Source organism: Rhinoderma darwinii, chromosome 9 (assembly GCF_050947455.1).
Source record: "Rhinoderma darwinii isolate aRhiDar2 chromosome 9, aRhiDar2.hap1, whole genome shotgun sequence".
NCBI classification, from domain to species: Eukaryota; Metazoa; Chordata; class Amphibia; order Anura; family Rhinodermatidae; genus Rhinoderma; species Rhinoderma darwinii.
The window spans coordinates 84,383,751-84,403,095 of record NC_134695.1 but is presented as its reverse complement, the minus strand read 5'-3'; the positions used below and the strand labels follow the sequence as shown (position 1 = coordinate 84,403,095).

At 43.3% G+C, this 19,345-nt stretch overlaps 1 protein-coding gene across 1 annotated transcript in view; it reads left to right on the top strand.

The window, feature by feature from the left end:
• PHKB (phosphorylase kinase regulatory subunit beta) overlaps positions 1-19,345 on the top strand; it is a 119,230-nt gene that overhangs the window by 8,050 nt on the left and 91,835 nt on the right. The window contains exon 4 of the mRNA XM_075836804.1: positions 6,268-6,348. Coding sequence (XP_075692919.1) covers positions 6,268-6,348 — 81 coding nt within the window. The remainder of the gene's footprint in view (positions 1-6,267; positions 6,349-19,345) is intronic.

The window sequence follows — 19,345 nt, the reverse complement described above, 5'->3', positions numbered from 1 at the left end:
TGTGTGTGGCACTATCATAACTCCTAAGCAGCACGCCCGCTGTCTCTATCATAACTCCTAAGCAGCACGCCCGCTGTCTCTATCATCACTCCTAAGCAGCACGCCCGCTGTCTCTATCATCACTCCTAAGCAGCACGCCCGCTGTCTCGGGGTTATTTTTGACTCAGATCTTTCCTTTACTCCTCACATACAATCACTTTCACGCTCCTGTCATTTTCACCTCAAAAACATCTCCAGAATCCGCTCTTTTCTTACGGAGGAAACCGCCAAAACTCTCATTGTTGCTCTTATTCACTCTCGTCTTGACTACTGTAACTCATTACTAGTCGGTCTTCCCCTCACTAAACTCTCCCCTCTCCAATCTATCCTCAATGCAGCAGCCAGGCTCATCTTTATGACCAACCGCTACACCAACGCCTCTAATCTGTGCCAGTCACTGCACTGGTTGCCCATCCCCTTCCGAATAAAATTCAAACTTATTACTCTCACCCACAAAGCTCTCCACAGTGCTGCACCTCCTTACATCTCCTCCCTCATCTCTGTCTACCACCCTACTCGGACTCTACGTTCTGCCAACGACCTTAGATTAAAATCCTCCATAATCCGAACCTCCCACTACCGTCTCCAGGATTTCTCTCGTGCTGCACCCGTCCTCTGGAATATGCTACCCCAGACAATCAGATTAATTCCCAATATCCACAGTTTTAAACGTGCCCTGAAAACACATCTATTTAGACAGGCCTATAACATTCCCTAATCTGACTCCTTTCCATGGCCCTCCATTTAGATTAGTCATCAGAATAAGATTCCCTCACACTCCTTCTCTTCATGTCCGTCATACACGGATACTGGCTGGTGACCGGCTCATGCAGCTTTATGTTACCACCGCATGTGTATAAAAATGGCCGGACCATTGTACAGAACAAACACTATTACACTTTGTGTCTCCCTTATGTCCTCATAGATTGTAAGCTCTTGCGAGCAGGGTCCTCACTCCCCAGGTTTGAATTGTAAATGATCTTTGTCACTATGTAATGTCTGATATTGTTTGTTTCATGTTCCCTCTAAATTGTAAAGTGCTGCGTAATATGTTGGCGCTATATAAATAAAGATTATTATTATTATTATTATTATAATAGTACTGGAGTGTTATAAGAGGAGCGGCTGATATCAGTCACATATGATGTAATGTCTCTGGAGGATATAATAGTACTGGAGTGATATAAGAGGAGCGGCTGATATCAGTCACATATGATGTAATGTCTCTGGAGGATATAATAGTGCTGGAGTGATATAAGAGGAGCGGCTGATATCAGTCACACATATGATGTAATGTCTCTGGAGGGTATAATAGTACTGGAGTGATATAAGAGGAGCGGCTGATATCAGTCACACATATGATGTAATGTCTCTGGAGGATATAATAGTGCTGGAGTGATATAAGAGGAGCGGCTGATATCAGTCACACATATGATGTAATGTCTCTGGAGGATATAATAGTGCTGGAGGGTTATAAGAGGAGCGGCTGATATCAGTCACATATGATGTAATGTCTCTGGAGGATATAATATTACTGGAGTGATATAAGAGGAGCGGCTGATATCAGTCACACATATGATGTAATGTCTCTGGAGGATATAATAGTACTGGAGTGTTATAAGAGGAGCGGCTGATATCAGTCACATATGATGTAATGTCTCTGGAGGATATAATAGTACTGGAGTGATATAAGAGGAGCGGCTGATATCAGTCACATATGATGTAATGTCTCTGGAGGATATAATAGTGCTGGAGTGATATAAGAGGAGCGGCTGATATCAGTCACACATATGATGTAATGTCTCTGGAGGGTATAATAGTACTGGAGTGATATAAGAGGAGCGGCTGATATCAGTCACACATATGATGTAATGTCTCTGGAGGATATAATAGTGCTGGAGTGATATAAGAGGAGCGGCTGATATCAGTCACACATATGATGTAATGTCTCTGGAGGATATAATAGTGCTGGAGGGTTATAAGAGGAGCGGCTGATATCAGTCACATATGATGTAATGTCTCTGGAGGATATAATATTACTGGAGTGATATAAGAGGAGCGGCTGATATCAGTCACACATATGATGTAATGTCTCTGGAGGATATAATAGTACTGGAGTGTTATAAGAGGAGCGGCTGATATCAGTCACATATGATGTAATGTCTCTGGAGGATATAATAGTACTGGAGTGTTATAAGAGGAGCAGCTGATATCAGTCACACACATGATGTAATGTCTCTGGAGGATATAATATTACTGGAGTGTTATAAGAGGAGCGGCTGATATCAGTCACACATATATGATATAATGTCTCTGGAGGATATAATAGTGCTGGAGTGTTATAAGAGGAGCTGCTGATATCAGTCACATATGATGTAATGTCTCTGGAGGATATAATAGTGCTGGAGTGTTATAAGAGGAGCATCTGATATCAGTCACACATATGATGTAATGTCTCTGGAGGATATAATAGTGCTGGAGTGATATAAGAGGAGCGGCTGATATCAGTCACATATGATGTAATGTCTCTGGAGGATATAATAGTACTGGAGTGATATATGAGGAGCGGCTGATATCAGTCACACATGATGTAATGTCTCTGGAGGATATAATAGTACTGGAGTGTTATAAGAGGAGCAGCTGATATCAGTCACACATATGATGTAATGTCTCTGGAGGATATAATAGTGCTGGAGTGTTATAAGAGGAGCAGCTGATATCAGTCACACATATGATGTAATGTCTCTGGAGGATATAATAGTGCTGGAGTGATATAATAGGAGCGGCTGATATCAGTCACACATATGATGTAATGTCTCTGGAGGATATAATAGTACTGGAGTGTTATAAGAGGAGCAGCTGATATCAGTCACATATGATGTAATGTCTCTGGAGGATATAATAGTACTGGAGTGATATAAGAGGAGCGGCTGATATCAGTCACATATGATGTAATGTCTGGAGGATATAATAGTACTGGAGTGTTATAAGAGGAGCGGCTGATATCAGTCACACATATGATGTAATGTCTCTGGAGGATATAATAGTACTGGAGTGATATAAGAGGAGCGGCTGATATCAGTCACACATATGATGTAATGTCTCTGGAGGATATAATAGTACTGGAGTGATATAAGAGGAGCGGCTGATATCAGTCACATATGATGTAATGTCTCTGGAGGATATAATAGTGCTGGAGTGTTATAAGAGGAGCGGCTGATATCAGTCACACATATGATGTAATGTCTCTGTAGGATATAATAGTACTGGAGTGTTATAAGAGGAGCGGCTGATATCAGTCACATATGATGTAATGTCTCTGGATGATATAATAGTACTGGAGTGATCTAAGAGGAGCGGTTGATATCAGTCACATGATGTAATGTCTCTGGAGGATATAATAGTACTGGAGTGATATAAGAGGAGCGGCTGATATCAGTCACACATATGATGTAATGTCTCTGGAGGATATAATAGTACTGGAGTGATATAAGAGGAGCGGCTGATATCAGTCACACATATGATGTAATGTCTCTGGAGGATATAATAGTGCTGGAGTGATATACGAGGAGCGGCTGATATCAGTCACATATGATGTAATGTCTCTGGAGGATATAATAGTGCTAGAGTGCTATAAGAGGAGCGGCTGATATCAGTCACATATGATGTAATGTCTCTGGAGGATATAATAGTGCAGGAGTGATATAAGAGGAGCGGCTGATATCAGTCACATATGATGTAATGTCTCTGGAGGATATATTAGTACTGGAGTGATATAAGAGGAGCGGCTGATATCAGTCACATATGATAACAGGGAACAATAGATTTTCCAGCGTTCTGATAATTTTGTCAATATTACGGTGCTGATTGTTAATATATGAAGATTATTCTCCGTGTCGCTGCTTCCTACATCTCTTCTCCGGTAACTGATCGAGGCGATGACGGGGAAAACGCTCACACAAGTCCTGTATCTTTTAGCACTGAAGGATTGAAGATTCATAGGTCATAGTTATTGTATAATAACCAGTTCTGCAGCTTTTTAATATGCTTTGTGTTTCAATTCCTCGCTGTTTTTAAGATCTGTGCTTGCTGTCTGTGAATGTAAACCTTAATTTTCACGTTTTAAAGTTGAAAACCTGTCCTACCGTAATACTTCCAGCAGCTGAGGGTTTGTTACACCTGGTTTCATTCAACACAATCCTCTGTGAGCTAAACCGTTTGATCTCCAGACTGATACCTTTCACCCGCACTGATACATTGTAACAAACTATCAGAACAGGAGAGAGATCTGTGCTGATGATGTATTTATCTCACCAAAAATTCTCGAGACCCGATACAACGGTAGCTCTTAAAAGTATTTGGTCTGTAAATGGTTTTCAGCTGCTGTACGTAACAAAAGTAATTCCATTCACTGACAGCAATCAGCTGTCTTGAAAATTGTAACTTGAAATGCATTCTATTCGAGAAGTTGCAGAATTGTATTACTAACGGGAACCTTCATGTAATCATTGGGGTCACACGTCCGATGGTAGACGGCGGTACGTGGAGCGTGCGTCTCCGGTGCAGTCGCTCTCTATAGATGGTCTGTGAACATTAGACCGCGGCTTGTTTTCCTGGTCACCGCAAACACGGCAGCTCCGGATAATGCGACCAGAGCTGCAGCCGCACTTTCTATCCTCCCGGCAGGAAACGCTTCCATTTTCAGCGGTGAGAACACGACGCGGCGTCCCCAGGTATCGGACCATTGTCAGAGCCATTATTCAAATCGCTCCAGCACTTTCCTTGCCAATAATTCTGTCACTTAGATAAATGGGAGACCGTTTAGGAGAAATGTTGTGATATAATTACCCAGAGATCTAATCCTCGGAGCCGCGTCGTCTGTATCCGGAAATGTTGCGATCACATAAAACCGAATGTACGATACAAGTAATGGAGAGGGTTTTATACAGCGGGCGGCTCGATCCGCGGGACGTCTACGCTGAGTAGCGTCCCACCCCAAACAGCTCTGCCGGACACAGGACGTGTGGGTGGTTTTTGTTTCTGACCCTTAAAAGTTTTATATAAAGGCGCTGTCCAAGGTTAGGAAACATGGCGGCCCCCTACAGGATGTGTGCGGTATTGCAGCTTAGCTTCATTAATTTCAAGACCAGACACAGACATGGACCGGTGTGGCGCTGATTCCAGAAAGGAAAACATCCATGTTTTTTTTTTTTTTTTTAAATCAAGGACAACCCCTTTTTTTCATTGTATAAGGAAACGTTCTCCAACTTTCTAATGTATCTTGTGTTTTATCTTTTCACCATCCCTGCTTGCTGTTAGTGAATTGTAACAAACTTGGGAATGAAAACACATACAGCCCTAATATTTGTCACAGCTGAGGGTGTGCTACAATTGTATCCAGTTTAGGCAATCCTCTTTGTGCTACATACTTCAGTACCTACTCAAATCTTTTCTCCTGTCCTGATAGTTTGCTACAATGGATCAGTGAAGGGGGCTGTATCATGGAAACAACCCCTGTCTATACACCCTATTAGGGCATATGGATGTCATAAGGGGCCTGCTCGGGACCCCTTCTAAGAGCCGGAACAAGAGCCTCTCTGTTAAAGTAGCCAATATGTGTCAGCCTGGTGACCAGGTCATTTATCTCATGGAGAATTTGTTAAACTGGATACATTTGTAACAAACCCTTAGCTGTGTGTGAATAGACCTCTGCTTGCTGTGAATGAAAGTAAATGTAAATGCTTACATCATAAAACCTTATACTGACCTCTCAACGCTGAGTGTTTGCTCCAGTTTTATCCAGTCTAGACTTTCCTGTGTGATCTAAAAAGCCTGATACATTGTAACAAACTATCCGGACAGGTGAGAGATGTGTGCAGCTTATGTTTGACTATTTGGTTCACAGTAGCATTAGATTTTCAGCCTCCGACTATAAACAAGAAGGTTTTCATCCACTTACAGCAAGCGGATATATTGAAATGAAGTATATTAAACAGTTGCAGAATTTTTCATTAAATCGTGATTAGGCTTTATTTACGTAAGGTTCTTTATTGCATTATCCTATATATGTTTTATGTCCGGAGGACCCCTTTAAGTGCTCACCTTCAGTTTTGCAAATAATTGGGAATATATCAGACGGACCTTGTGCTCGCCCTTAAAGGGACGGCGTCAGGCCAAGCGGACGATACATTGCATTTAATTACCAATAACCTTTCTTTTTTCTTGCAGATAAATGCGGTGTCCCTCTTCCTCTTGTACTTGGTGGAGATGATCTCCTCTGGACTGCAGATCATTTACAATACAGACGAGGTACCCAGCACCTAACTATTCCATTATCCTTCATCAATATTTTCCTAATTAATTCTTTCCCGCATCGCTATGCTGCTTAATTATATTTCTGCATAAAGCCAATACCCATCAAGCCCCATGAACGACGACTCTGATGTGTAATTAAAAGATAGAAGGAAAATATATCTGCAGGAGAAAACCATTCCGTCAGTAGATATAGAGACTTAAAGGGGTCGTCTGAAACTGAAATTAAATCGGCTGCAGGAAATGTTCAAAAAAAAAAAAAAAAAAAAAAAGATTTAATCAACTGTTATATCCCCCGCCGATCCAGCGCCGATCTCCAATGGTCGCCACCGGTCACTGTTTTCTCGTCCTGCAGTGATAACGTGCCGTATGTGTTGGCATCTCCCCTGAGACCAGTGATTGGCTGGAGCGGTCACACGGATGTATCGCGGAAAAGTAAACAGACTGACGGGACCACCGGCGCTGGAGAGGCAGGGAAAAAAACAGGCAATTTTTTTATTTATTTTTTATTTTTTTATAATTATTTTTATTATTATTTTATTTTTTATTTATTTTTTTGATAATTTTTTTTCATTTTTTATTTTTTATTTTATTAAAATTCCTGCAGTCTATTCCCTAGGACAACCCCTTTAAAGTGTTAATCCAGTCCTATACAAACAGGAGTCCATATACTAGACCTTTTGCAAAGTGTCTGCAACCTGCGGCTCTATAGGTGTTGTAAAACTACAACACCCAGCATGCCCTGACATCTTTTAGCTGGGAGTTGTAGCTTTACAGCACCTTGAGAGCGGCAGGTTGTAGAGCGTAGCTCCACTTTTAGCCACTTTTTAGTTATAATTCTTCATTTGCAGTGTTCTCGTGCAACATCTTATCGTGCTCCAGTTACATCCAGAGCAATTCCTCTCATCACCTCGGGAAACAGATTGTTGTTTATCTTCTCTTCAAAGTCAGACAGGTGACCTAAGACTCTGCAAGGGAGGCTCCGTCAGAGATTCCGTCAATATGACCGACACCACGCCGAAACCCAGCAGACCCCATTATAAATCAGGGGTCCAACTGGCGCCGGCGGTATCCGTCATACGACGCATCCAACAGAGCGTTGTGGCTCCTGTAATGATCCGAAGTGAGAACATAGCACGACACCTGTGTCCACAGTGACCCCGACCTCACGTTTTGCGTCTACAATAATAAAGACTTTCTGGAAATTTACTTTTTTTTTATTTATTTATTGAACTTTTTGCAATTTTTTGGGTTTTTGAAGTTTAGTTTTTCTCATGTTTCCCCGTGAAATGTTCGGTGACCGGAGCGCTCGGCTTCCTTGTCCTGTTCTTTTTTTACATATTTATCCCATAAATGATTGAAATGTTTTTCCTTTCTTCGTCTCCCCTCCCCCGCTGAACCCGTTCTTACTAATTTATCTGAGTTTTTTTGAATGCGCAATTAACTTACAAACCGCGCGAGTCCCGAGTGACAGCAGGAAGCGTTGTCTTGTATTATCAATATTACATGCCGGTTATTCTCGGCTGACACGTGATTCCTGCCTTTGTTTCCACATTAGTTCTAAAACAGACGCTGACGGGTTTTAGAGTTTTTGTTTTTTTTGTTTTTTTAACTTTCAGGCGCAAAGTTCTATTCAGGAAATGTAACTCATCTCCATGGTGATGCAGAATGAAGACGATAAAGGGTAATTAATTTTTTAAAGCTTAGAAGAAACCCACTGGAAGACCTGCGTCGCCGTAATGGTTATAGAGCAGGAGATTCGCTTCTCGCCTTCAGCAATGCCCTACATTCTGCCGTAAATGGAACTCTTAGAGTCGTCCTCTAGGCGCTAACGCTTCTACTTGGCCGTTTTTGAAGGCTTTGGACAATCCCTACTTGTTAGAAGGCTTCCGTGACAATAAGTAGATCACAAAGCGATCAGCTGTGATCTGTGGGGAAATCTTGTTTTATTTCCCTGCAGTGCCACCACAGGGCAAATGAGGTATTACACAGTGTCCATTCATATCCATGTGTGTAATACAGGACAGGTTCTCTAGCGATGCTTTTTGTAATCGCTCTCGCCAAGAGGTGAGGATACAGAACGGAGGACATGGTGGGAAATTCGGCAATTGTCACAAGTCACTTGCAACTTTTTACGTCTTTGTGAAATACAGTGAGGCTGCGATTTTACCGCGACTGGCGGGCACCCAAGATTTTCCCTGTAGACCTAACCTAATATTTGCTTGGGGATTTTTCAGTTTCAGGAGGGAATGTTTTTAAATGCGCTGGGTCCATGCAGAGATGCGCGCAGTGCTGGACCGGAGGTCGGTGTAGTCGCACGTTCTGATTGGCTCATTCCTTTGCCATGTATTATTACCCCTCCATCATTGTATATAGTTTATTCCACTATTGCTATTCTTTACTGGCCTGTTTACATATTTATTCACTTTAAGTCTTCATGTCTAGAGGATAATTACCTACAGAATCCACTATGGCAGAATGTGGGTGGGGCTTAATACAAATGGGTGTGGTTTAATATGGATGAGGTCGGAACCGTGTAGCTTAATTGCGGTCATATCATTTTATGTCATTTCTAAATTCCTTGTACCAGCCAAGGAGGTCTCTTTAAAATAGTGTGACCATCTGGGATCGTTGGGGGAGGGGCAGTGAAAATCGGGTGTCTCTCTGGAAAATTGGGGTTGTTAACACCTCCGCCTTTAGCCGGGCAGCAGCATTGTGTTCAGTCACCTTACAGGATAATGTAGTACAGACAAAGCATGACTTGTTCGTGAATTACCGGACGGACAGCTCCTCGTGTTCTCATCAGTACATTTATCAAAGTCGCAGTGTGGCGCCCGTGAATGGTCCTGTGGCGCAGTGCCCCGTTCCTGCGGTGCGCTCAACAGCTGCTGTACACAATACTCCAGGTCAGGGCCGCTCGGTCTTCATATATTAGCACTTTTTTTCTATCATACCCTGGTTTGTAACTGAGCATCATTATACGGGTATGTTCACACGCAGTGTTTTTAGCCGTTTTTCAGGCCGTAAACGTCCAGAAAAACGGCTGAAAAGTCGGAAGCAGAACGCCTACAGACATCTGCCCATTGATTTCAATGGGAAATACGGCGTTCTGTTCCGACGGGGCGTTTTTTTACGCCTCGTTTTCCAAAACCGGCAGCACGTAAGAAGACGCCCGAGAAAAAGAAGTGCCTGACACTTCTTGGGACGTTTTTGGAGCCGTTTTTCATTGACTATATAGAATAACAGCTCCAAAAACGGTCCTAAAAAACGTCTGAAAATCAGGAGCTGTTTCCCCTTGAAAACCGCTCCGTATTTTCTGACGTTTTTAGTCTAGCGTGTGAACATAGCCTAAGAGTGATTTCCATTTGCATTCTGTATTTGAAGAGCGGCAGTGGAATATTTGTCTTCCTGTCCACTGGTTTTGTCAGATATTTCAGCTCTGCTCCATTATAGAGAATGGAGCTGAGCTGCAATACCGCAAACAACCTGTGAACAGGTGTGGCACTGTTTCCGAAAAGAAGCAGTCATGTTTTTTTAGTTTTGTACAATTCCTTTAACTAAAAGCAAATGTGTCAGATTGATTCTCCCGATGTATCCCATAGTCTGAGAAGCTTGTACCATGTGAATTAGTCGTCTGACCTCTACAGGTAATGACGCTACCGACCCTTAAAGGGAAAATGTAAGCACAGGACCTGCTGCATGAAGATGCACAGAGCACAATCTGCAGCCGTCCCGGGGCCAATTTATTTTCTTTGCAAAAACGGTTGGAGATGACAGGGAGACAAAAAACACTTATAATGTGGGTGATGTCCGTGGGAGTGATGGCCCGGATTCTGCGGTGATGTCCAACTCTCCCAGGACGCCTACTGCATGTCCCACTGTGCAACTGTATCTCCTGACGACGCAGATACAGTTGGACACAATGGTGGAGCAGGGAGCCGTCCGCTCCCTGCTCCACCACTAACTCCCTGTCCCCTGCCATCGGTGGCTCGGCATAGGTCGGTGCGATGACGTCATCTTGCCAATCTGCACTAACCCTCATACTGAACAGGCCAGAGGAGGAATGGAGAAAGATCCGCTTGTCGGGGGAATGAGGCTAGGTGAGCCATTAGTGTGGGGGCACTGAAGGGGCATTATTACTGTGTGGTGGCATTAAGGGGGCATCATTACTGTGAGGTCATACTAAGGGGGTAGCATTACTGTAAGAGGCCACTACAGGGGCATCATAACTGGGTGAGAGTACTTTTACTGTTTGCCTCACAAAGGGGCACTATTTCTGTGTGAGGGCACGATTACTTTAAGGGGGTACTTAGAGGGCATCTCTTCTGTATGTGGGCACTAGAGGGGCGTAATCACTGTGTGCTAGACAATGGAGGACGCTATTACTGTATAGAAGGCAGTATTACAGTGAGGGCACTATTACATTATGGGGACACTATTACTGTATGAAGGCACTTTTACTGTGTGTGGCACAATGGGGGGCACTATTACTGTATGGGGCACTATTACTGTATGGGGCACTATTACTGTGTGGGGCACAATTAAAGTATGGGAACACTAGAACTGTGGCACAATTCGAGGCGCTATTACTGTATGGGAACACTATTACTGTGTGCCACAATGGGGGGCTCTATTACTGTATGGTGCCCTATTACTGTGTGGCACAATGGGGGGGCAGTATTACAGTATGGGGACACTATTACTGGGTGTGGCACAATGGGGGGCACTATTACTGTATGGGGCACTATTACTGTGTGGGAACACTATTACTGTGGCACAATGGAAGGCGCTATTACTGTTATGGGAACACTATTACTATGGCACAACGGGGGCACTATTACGGTGTGTGGCACAATGGGGGGCACTATTGTATGGAGGCACTATTACGGAGTGTGGCAAAATGGGGGGCACTATTACTGTATGGAGGCACTATTACTGTTTGGCACAATGGGGGGCACTATTACTGTGTGGCACAATGGGGGGCATGATTACTCTTGGGCATGCATGAACAGGTATTGGGCAGGATTAGAGGTTTGGCTTAATGTTCAAAATTTGCCTAGGTTATCCCTCTGTATTTTCTTTGAAAGTTGGGAAATATTCATATATAGGGTGAGCCTGCGGGGGTCCAGTCTGTTATATATCTATACACTATTTCTGCTGTAATGGGGTCATATTTAGGTGTCAATATTGGGATTTCCATCCCAGAAATTCATGATATGCTGATTTTTTGGGGGGTTAACAAAGGGCGGAGCAGTGGGAATGTAAAGGCTGGATTGTAATTGGCTGCTGTGGGCAGAACCTCCCCGGTGTTTACACTGGGGGCCTTACAGTTCCTATATTGCCCCCTCACCTCCCTACTGATCCCGACCCTTCATCCTTATAAACCTGGTACGTTCACACGGCCTATTTTAAGCCGTTTTTCGGGCCGTAAACGTTAAAAATACGGAGGCTGAACACCTACAAACATCTGCTCATTGATTTCAATGGGAAAAATGGCGCTTCGTTCCCACGGAGCGTTTTTTACACGGCCGTTTCATTGGGTCAATAGAAAACCACCCCAAAAACGCATAAAAAAACGCCTGATGCATAAAATAACGGCTGAAAATCAGCGGCTGTATTCCCTTAAACACCGCTCCGTTTTTTGTTACGTGTGTGAACGTAGCCTTAATCCTGACCGCCGTCTTCGTTCTTACTATGTCTGCGTAATTCCCGTATTCTCGTCTCTCGTCCTTCTGTAACACTTTCATGCGACTCGGAGAAGAGAAATCCTATTTGTTATTTTTGTTTTTTTTATGGAGTAGCGATTACAATTTCATTTTCAGTCTGGGTTTCCTCGCCATCGCCGGCAGACAGGCTATTACCGGAAGATTGGCCTGACTTTCTTCACCTTATCGTTCACAAGCAACTGCATCTCCGTCTTCTTCCTAAATCCTTATTGTGACTGCGGGATTTGCTAAGGAGCGAGCTGATTGTGCAGAGCTGGCACCGCGCAGGAAAGTCGTCTTTGACTTATAAACCGTTCTTTGCTCCATGGCGCTCGCCCTTTGTAGCTCTGTAATATTCTGATCGCATTACGGATTTCATCCCCTCCCCCGCTCCACGTATCGCCTTCCCGCTGTGGCTTTTATTTAACTTCAGCCGTTCTTTATTGGAGTTAATGAATCTTTCAATATTTACATTACATTTAAATCCCTATTGTGTAAATGGAATCTGAGTCGCTGCGAGACGAACTCTGCTGTCAGCTCTGAGGGCCGTTCCCTTATCTGGTCTGATGGCGGTAACCGTAGAAATCGCGCTTTCTATTTAGTTTTTTTAAATCTTTTATCTTTTTTTTTTTTCAAGAAAAGACCGAAGGATTTAGGACTCACACACAAAGATTTTGAAATGACAAAAATATGTCGGTCGCCCTGTACTGTTCTTGGAATCGATGCTTGAAAGTGGTGGATCATTAGTTTTTATATAAAGTTACGTCACATTGTAAATTCATTACATTACTTATCCTGTACTGATCCTGAGTTACATCCTGTATTATACTCCAGAGCTGCACTCACTATTCTGCTGGTGGAGTCACTGTGTACATACATTACATTACTTATCCTGTACTGATCCTGGGTTACAGCCTGTATTATACTCCAGAGCTGAACTCACTATTTTGCTGGTGGAGTCACTGTGTACATACATTACTGGTCCTGAGTTACATCATGTATTATACTCCAGAGCTGTACTCACTATTCTGCTGGTGGAGTCACTGTGTACATACATTACATTACTTATCCTGTACTGATCTTGGGTTACATCCTGTATTATACTCCAGAGCTGAACTCACTATTTTGCTGGTGGAGTCACTGTGTACATACATTACTTTGTACTGATCCTGAGTTACATCATGTAACCTGCTCTGTGGCTTGAAAAAACAAGTGGGTTGTAGATCAAGTGGAGTTCCAAAAACCGGAGTTGAAAAGAGGAGTTAAAGCCCCAGTAAGTGCTCTTCTACTTCTTTATTTTTTTGATTAACACCTGTTCGCTGTTTTTTTTTGTAACTTGGATAATGGACAGCAAGATTGGAGGTTTTCTTCAGTGCACAGTTTGTCATATGTATGCACGACTGGAGCCGGAGTTCCAGGGTGAATATCTCTGTGGCAGATGTGAGCATGTTGGTCACCTGGAAGCTCGTATTAGAGATCTGGAGGAGCAGAATGCAACACTGAGGAGGATAGACAATCTTGAGCTGAGCTTGCTGCTCACAGAGCATGCAGTTAGTGGGTTACAACTGGAGGGTGAAGACATGGGTGAGCAGGATCAGGTAAGTAGCTGGGTTAATGTAGTTAGGGGCAGTAGAAAGGGGTCAAAGAAAAGGAAGGCCGATCCGGTTTCTGACATTCCAGGCAAAATTGCCAGGTTGGGTGATGATGCGAGGGTGTCAGTCTCAGAAATGGCAGCCCTAGTGGATACTGATCTCCCTAACAGCCGGGAGAACAGCCCAGCTAGTTGTCGGCGGGATGGTAATGCAGGTAAGCCAAGACAATTGATAGTCGTAGGGGATTCTATAATCAGGAAGACGGATAGAATAATTTGTCGCCAAGACCGCCTCAACCGAATGGTTTGCGGTCTCCCTGGTGCCAGGGTTCGGCATGTGGTGGAACGGGTGGACAAATTGCTTGGAGGGGCTGGTGATGATCCAGCTGTCGTGGTCCATGTCGGTACCAACGACAGAATAAATGGTAGGTGGAGGAGCCTTAAGAATAATTTTAAAGAACTAGGCTACAAACTGAAGGGAAGGACCTCCAAGGTTGTATTCTCAGGAATCCTGCCGGTGCCATGCGCATCACAGGAAAGACAGCGGGAGCTTAGGGAGTTAAATGCATGGCTGAAGTCTTGGTGTAGAGGAGAAGGATTTGGGTTCCTAGAGCACTGGGCTGACTTTTCATTGGGGTACAAACTGTATTCTGCAGATGATTTGCACCTAAATGGAAGGGGGTCCGCTGTGCTGGGGGAGAGAATTCTAGCTGGGGTGGCGGAGTATTTAAACTAGGGCTGAGGAGGGAGGTCAATGTAGAAAAAAAAGGGGTAGCCAGGTTAGAGAGGGGTCAGACTATATTGGTGGGGGGAGAAACAGAATGTGGGGAGAGGACTAGACAACAAGATAAGGAGATCCTTTCGTTACAAAACATCAGTGTAAATAAAAAGGACCGATTAATGTCAAATCACATTTCTGATAATAAAAGTGAAAAACTGACAGGCAAGTTAAAGTGTATGTTCACAAATGCCAGAAGTCTAGCAAGCAAAATGGGGGAGCTGGAGGCCTTGATACTGGAGGAAAATATAGATATAGTTGGTGTTGCTGAAACATGGCTGGACTCTTCACATGACTGGGCTGTAAATCTACAGGGTTTTACACTTTTTCGGAAAGACAGGACAAATAGGAAAGGTGGTGGTGTATGTCTGTATGTGAGAAATGATATGAAGGTGGTGGTGTATGTCTGTATGTGAGAAGTGATATGAAGGTGGTGGTGTATGTCTGTATGTGAGAAGTGATATGAAGGCGAGTGTGAAAGAGACAATAGTGGGTGAAGACTGTGAGGAGGTTGAAACCTTGTGGGTGGAACTAGAAAGGGAGGTAAACACTGAAAAAATTACTTTTGGTGTAATCTATAGACCCCCCCCCCCAATATAACTGAGGAGATGGAAGGTCAGATATATAAACAGATGGAGCGGGCTGCACAGGCGGGTACTGTTGTGATAATGGGAGATTTTAATTTCCGGGATATTAATTGGTGTCATGGTTCGGCTTCAACTGCAAAGGGGAGACATTTCCTCAACCTGTTGCAGGAAAATTTTATGGGCCAGTTTGTGGAAGACCCGACTAGAGGTGAAGCTCTGTTGGATCTGGTCATTTCTAATAATGCAGATCTTGTTGGGAATGTCAATGTTCGTGAAAACCTCGGTAACAGTGATCATAATATAGTTACATTTTACCTATACTGTAAAAAACAAACGCAGGCAGGGAGGGCAAAAACATTTAATTTTAAGAAAGCCAATTTCCCCAGGATGAGGGCTGCAATTCAGGATATGGACTGGGAAGAACTAATGTCAAATAATGGAACAAATGATAAATGGGAGATTTTCAAATCTACTTTGAGTTATTATAGTGCAAAATTTATTCCTACAGGTAATAAGTATAAACGACTCAAATTAAACCCCACATGGCTTACACCTTCTGTGAAAGGGGCAATACATGACAAAAAAAGGGCATTTAAAAAATACAAATCTGAGGGTACAGCTGTAGCCTTTGTAAAATATAAAGAGCTTAATAAAATCTGTAAAAATGTAATAAAATCAGCAAAAATACAAAATGAAAGGCAGGTGGCCAAGGATAGTAAAACAAATCCCAAAAAATTCTTCAAGTATATAAATGCAAAAAAGCCAAGGTCTGAACATGTAGGACCCCTAGATAATGGTAATGGGGAGTTGATCACAGGGGATCAAGAGAAGGCAGAGTTACTAAATGGGTTCTTTAGCTCTGTATATACAACAGAAGAAGGAGCAGCTGATGTAGCCGGTGCCAGTGCTGTTAATATATCAGTTGATATACTGAATTGGATGAATGTAGAGATGGTCCAAGCTAAATTAAATAAAATAAATGTGCACAAGGCTCCGGGACCAGATGGGTTACACCCTAGAATTCTTAAAGAGCTTAGTTCAGTTATTTCTGTCCCCCTTTTCATAATATTCAGAGAATCTCTAGTGACTGGTATAGTGCCAAGGGACTGGCGCAGGGCAAATGTGGTGCCTATTTTCAAAAAGGGCTCTAGGTCTTCCCCGGGTAATTATAGACCAGTAAGCTTAACATCCATCGTGGGGAAAATGTTTGAGGGGCTATTGAGGGACTATATACAGGATTATGTGACAATAAATAGCATTATAAGTGACAGCCAGCACGGTTTTACTAAGGACAGAAGTTGTCAAACTAACCTAATCTGTTTTTATGAAGAGGTGAGCAGAAGTCTAGACAGAGGGGCCGCTGTGGATTTAGTGTTTTTGGACTTTGCAAAGGCATTTGACACTGTCCCCCATAGACGCCTAATGGGTAAATTAAGGACTATAGGTTTAGAAAGTATAGTTTGTAATTGGATTGAGAATTGGCTCAAGGACCGTATCCAGAGAGTTGTGGTCAATGATTCCTTCTCTGAATGGTCCCCGGTTATAAGAGGTGTACCCCAGGGTTCAGTGCTGGGACCACTATTATTCAACTTATTTATTAATGATATAGAGGAAGGGATTAATAGCACTATTACTATTTTTGCAGATGACACCAAGCTATGTAATATAGTTCAGACTATGGAAGATGTTCATGAATTGCAGGCAGATTTAAACAAACTAAGTGTTTGGGCGTCCACTTGGCAGATGAAGTTTAATGTAGATAAATGTAAAGTTATGCATCTTGGTACCAACAACCTGCATGCATCATATGTCCTAGGGGGCGCTACACTGGGGGAGTCACTTGTTGAGAAGGATCTGGGTGTACTTGTAAATCATAAACTCAATAACAGCATGCAGTGTCTATCAGCTGCTTCAAAGGCCAGCAGGATATTGTCGTGTATTAAAAGAGGCATGGACTCGCGGGACAGAGATGTAATATTGCCACTTTACAAAGCATTAGTGAGGCCTCATCTAGAATATGCAGTTCAGTTCTGGCCTCCAGTTCATAGAAAGGATGCCCTGGAGTTGGAAAAAATACAAAGAAGAGCAACGAAGCTAATAAGGGGCATGGAGAATTTAAGTTATGAGGAAAGATTGAAAGAATTAAACCTATTTAGCCTTGAAAAAAGACGACTAAGGGGGGACATGATTAACTTATATAAATATATTAATGGCACATACAAAAAATATGGTGAAATCCTGTTCCATGTAAAACCCCCTCAAAAAACAAGGGGGCACTCCCTCCGTCTGGAGAAAAAAAGGTTCAAGCTGCAGAGGCGACAAGTCTTCTTTACAGTGAGAACTGTGAATCTATGGAATAGCCACCGCAGGAGCCGTCACAGCAGGGACAGTAGACACCGCAGGAGCCGTCACAGCAGGGACAGTAGATGCTGCAAAAAAGGCAAAGATAATTTCCTAGAACAAAAAAATATTAACTGCTATGTGTAGAAATTATTCCTTCCCTTTTCCCTTCCCTTGGTTGAACTTGATGGACATGTGTCTTTTTTCAGCCGTACTAACTATGTAACTATATGTATTATACTCCAGAGCTGCACTCACTATTCTGCTGGTATAGTTACCGTGTATATATACTATATGGACAAAAGTATTGGGACACCTATACATTACACGCTATAGTTTCCACCACCGCCATCGGATTAACAGATTTATCATCATTTTTGCCCGAAATTGGCATAAAGCTTCAAATCTATACCTGCTCATGGCAGGCATAGATTTTCATTTCTGTCGCACGGACAGCCAAAGATGCGCCAAATATATTTAAAAAATGTGCACCTCTTAATATATTTGGTGCACTTTTCTGCCAACATAAACTAGTTTGACTGGTGCTTTACATTCTAGTATTAATATAATGGATAATGTTTAATGCTTTAGGTTTCCTGCAGTGACAGGGAGAACTTGCTTTCTGGCAGTATCCGCTGATTACAGGGGACCCTGCAGCACAACCACCCCTATCAGCTAGGGCAGTGACAACCTACTTCTCATGAAAAGGAGAGTGGTTGTCACCATTACAAGGTAGCTGTCATTTTTCGCACGCTGCAGGTTACATAAGACTGTGACTTCTTTTGATCAATTCCTACTTCATTCAATTATACAAAACTGATGTTCCAATATCCAGAGAATGAATTGCGCTTCTTCCTCCTTTCATCCCGCTCTCCGCGACGCTTGGCCTTTGATTTCCCAATCATGCTCTATTTTGTCTTTCAATCTTTGTCGGCTCCATTCTCCTTCCAGCCTCTTCTTGTGCGTCTCTTCGTCTTATGTTCTCCATCTTACCAGTCCTACACCTCTCGCAGCTGAGTCTCTTGTGTCAATGTGACAAATCACCCGATTGCAGCGTTGTTTATTGAATCCTATTATGCGGTTTATGCAGCGGAGGGTTGTGGGGCGATGCTCTTCTCTCTGGTCTACAAATGCCCATATATCTTCATTACAGATGAGGACCCCGCGCTGAGGTCCCTCATACCTGCAGTTATTGGGTTGTGTGGAGTATTACTTCCTGCAGTTTGTCACACTTCTTTGTATTTTTCTGTTTTTCGTCTTTTTTGTGTTTTTTTTCCTTTTTTTCTATATATATCTTTTTCTATTTCTCCTCTATCACCACTGCTTGCATTTGCCTGTTCTATGTGATGCCTGGTTGTGTGCCTTTATCCTGACCTATCACCGTCCCAATTGCTCTCGGTCCCGGACCATCTAACATGTCATTTTTTGGTCACAGCCCGTCTACTTTACCGCTCACTGGTCCCGACCCATATGCCTTTTAAGGATTTTTCTTTTTTGGTCCAATTGTACTGTACAGTTTTGTCCATTGCCCGCCTGCCCCATCGCTCTATTCCTGGTCTGTCTGTCCCATCGCTCTATTCCCGGTCTGTCTGCTCCATCGCTCTATTCCCGGTCTGTCTGCTCCATCGCTCTATTCCCGGTCTGTCTGCTCCATCGCTCTATTCCTGGTCTGTCTGTCCCATCGCTCTATTCCTGGTCTGTCTGTCCCATCGCTCTATTCCTGGTCTGTCTGCCCCATCGCTCTATTCCCGGTCTGTCTGCTCCATCGCTCTATTCCCGGTCTGTCTGCCCCATCGCTCTATTCCCGGTCTGTCTGCTCCATCGCTCTATTCCCGGTCTGTCTGTCCCATCGCTCTATTCCCGGTCTGTCTGCTCCATCGCTCTATTCCCGGTCTGTCTGCTCCATCGCTCTATTCCCGGTCTGTCTGCTCCATCGCTCTATTCCCGGTCTGTCTGCTCCATCGCTCTATTCCCGGTCTGTCTGCCCCATCGC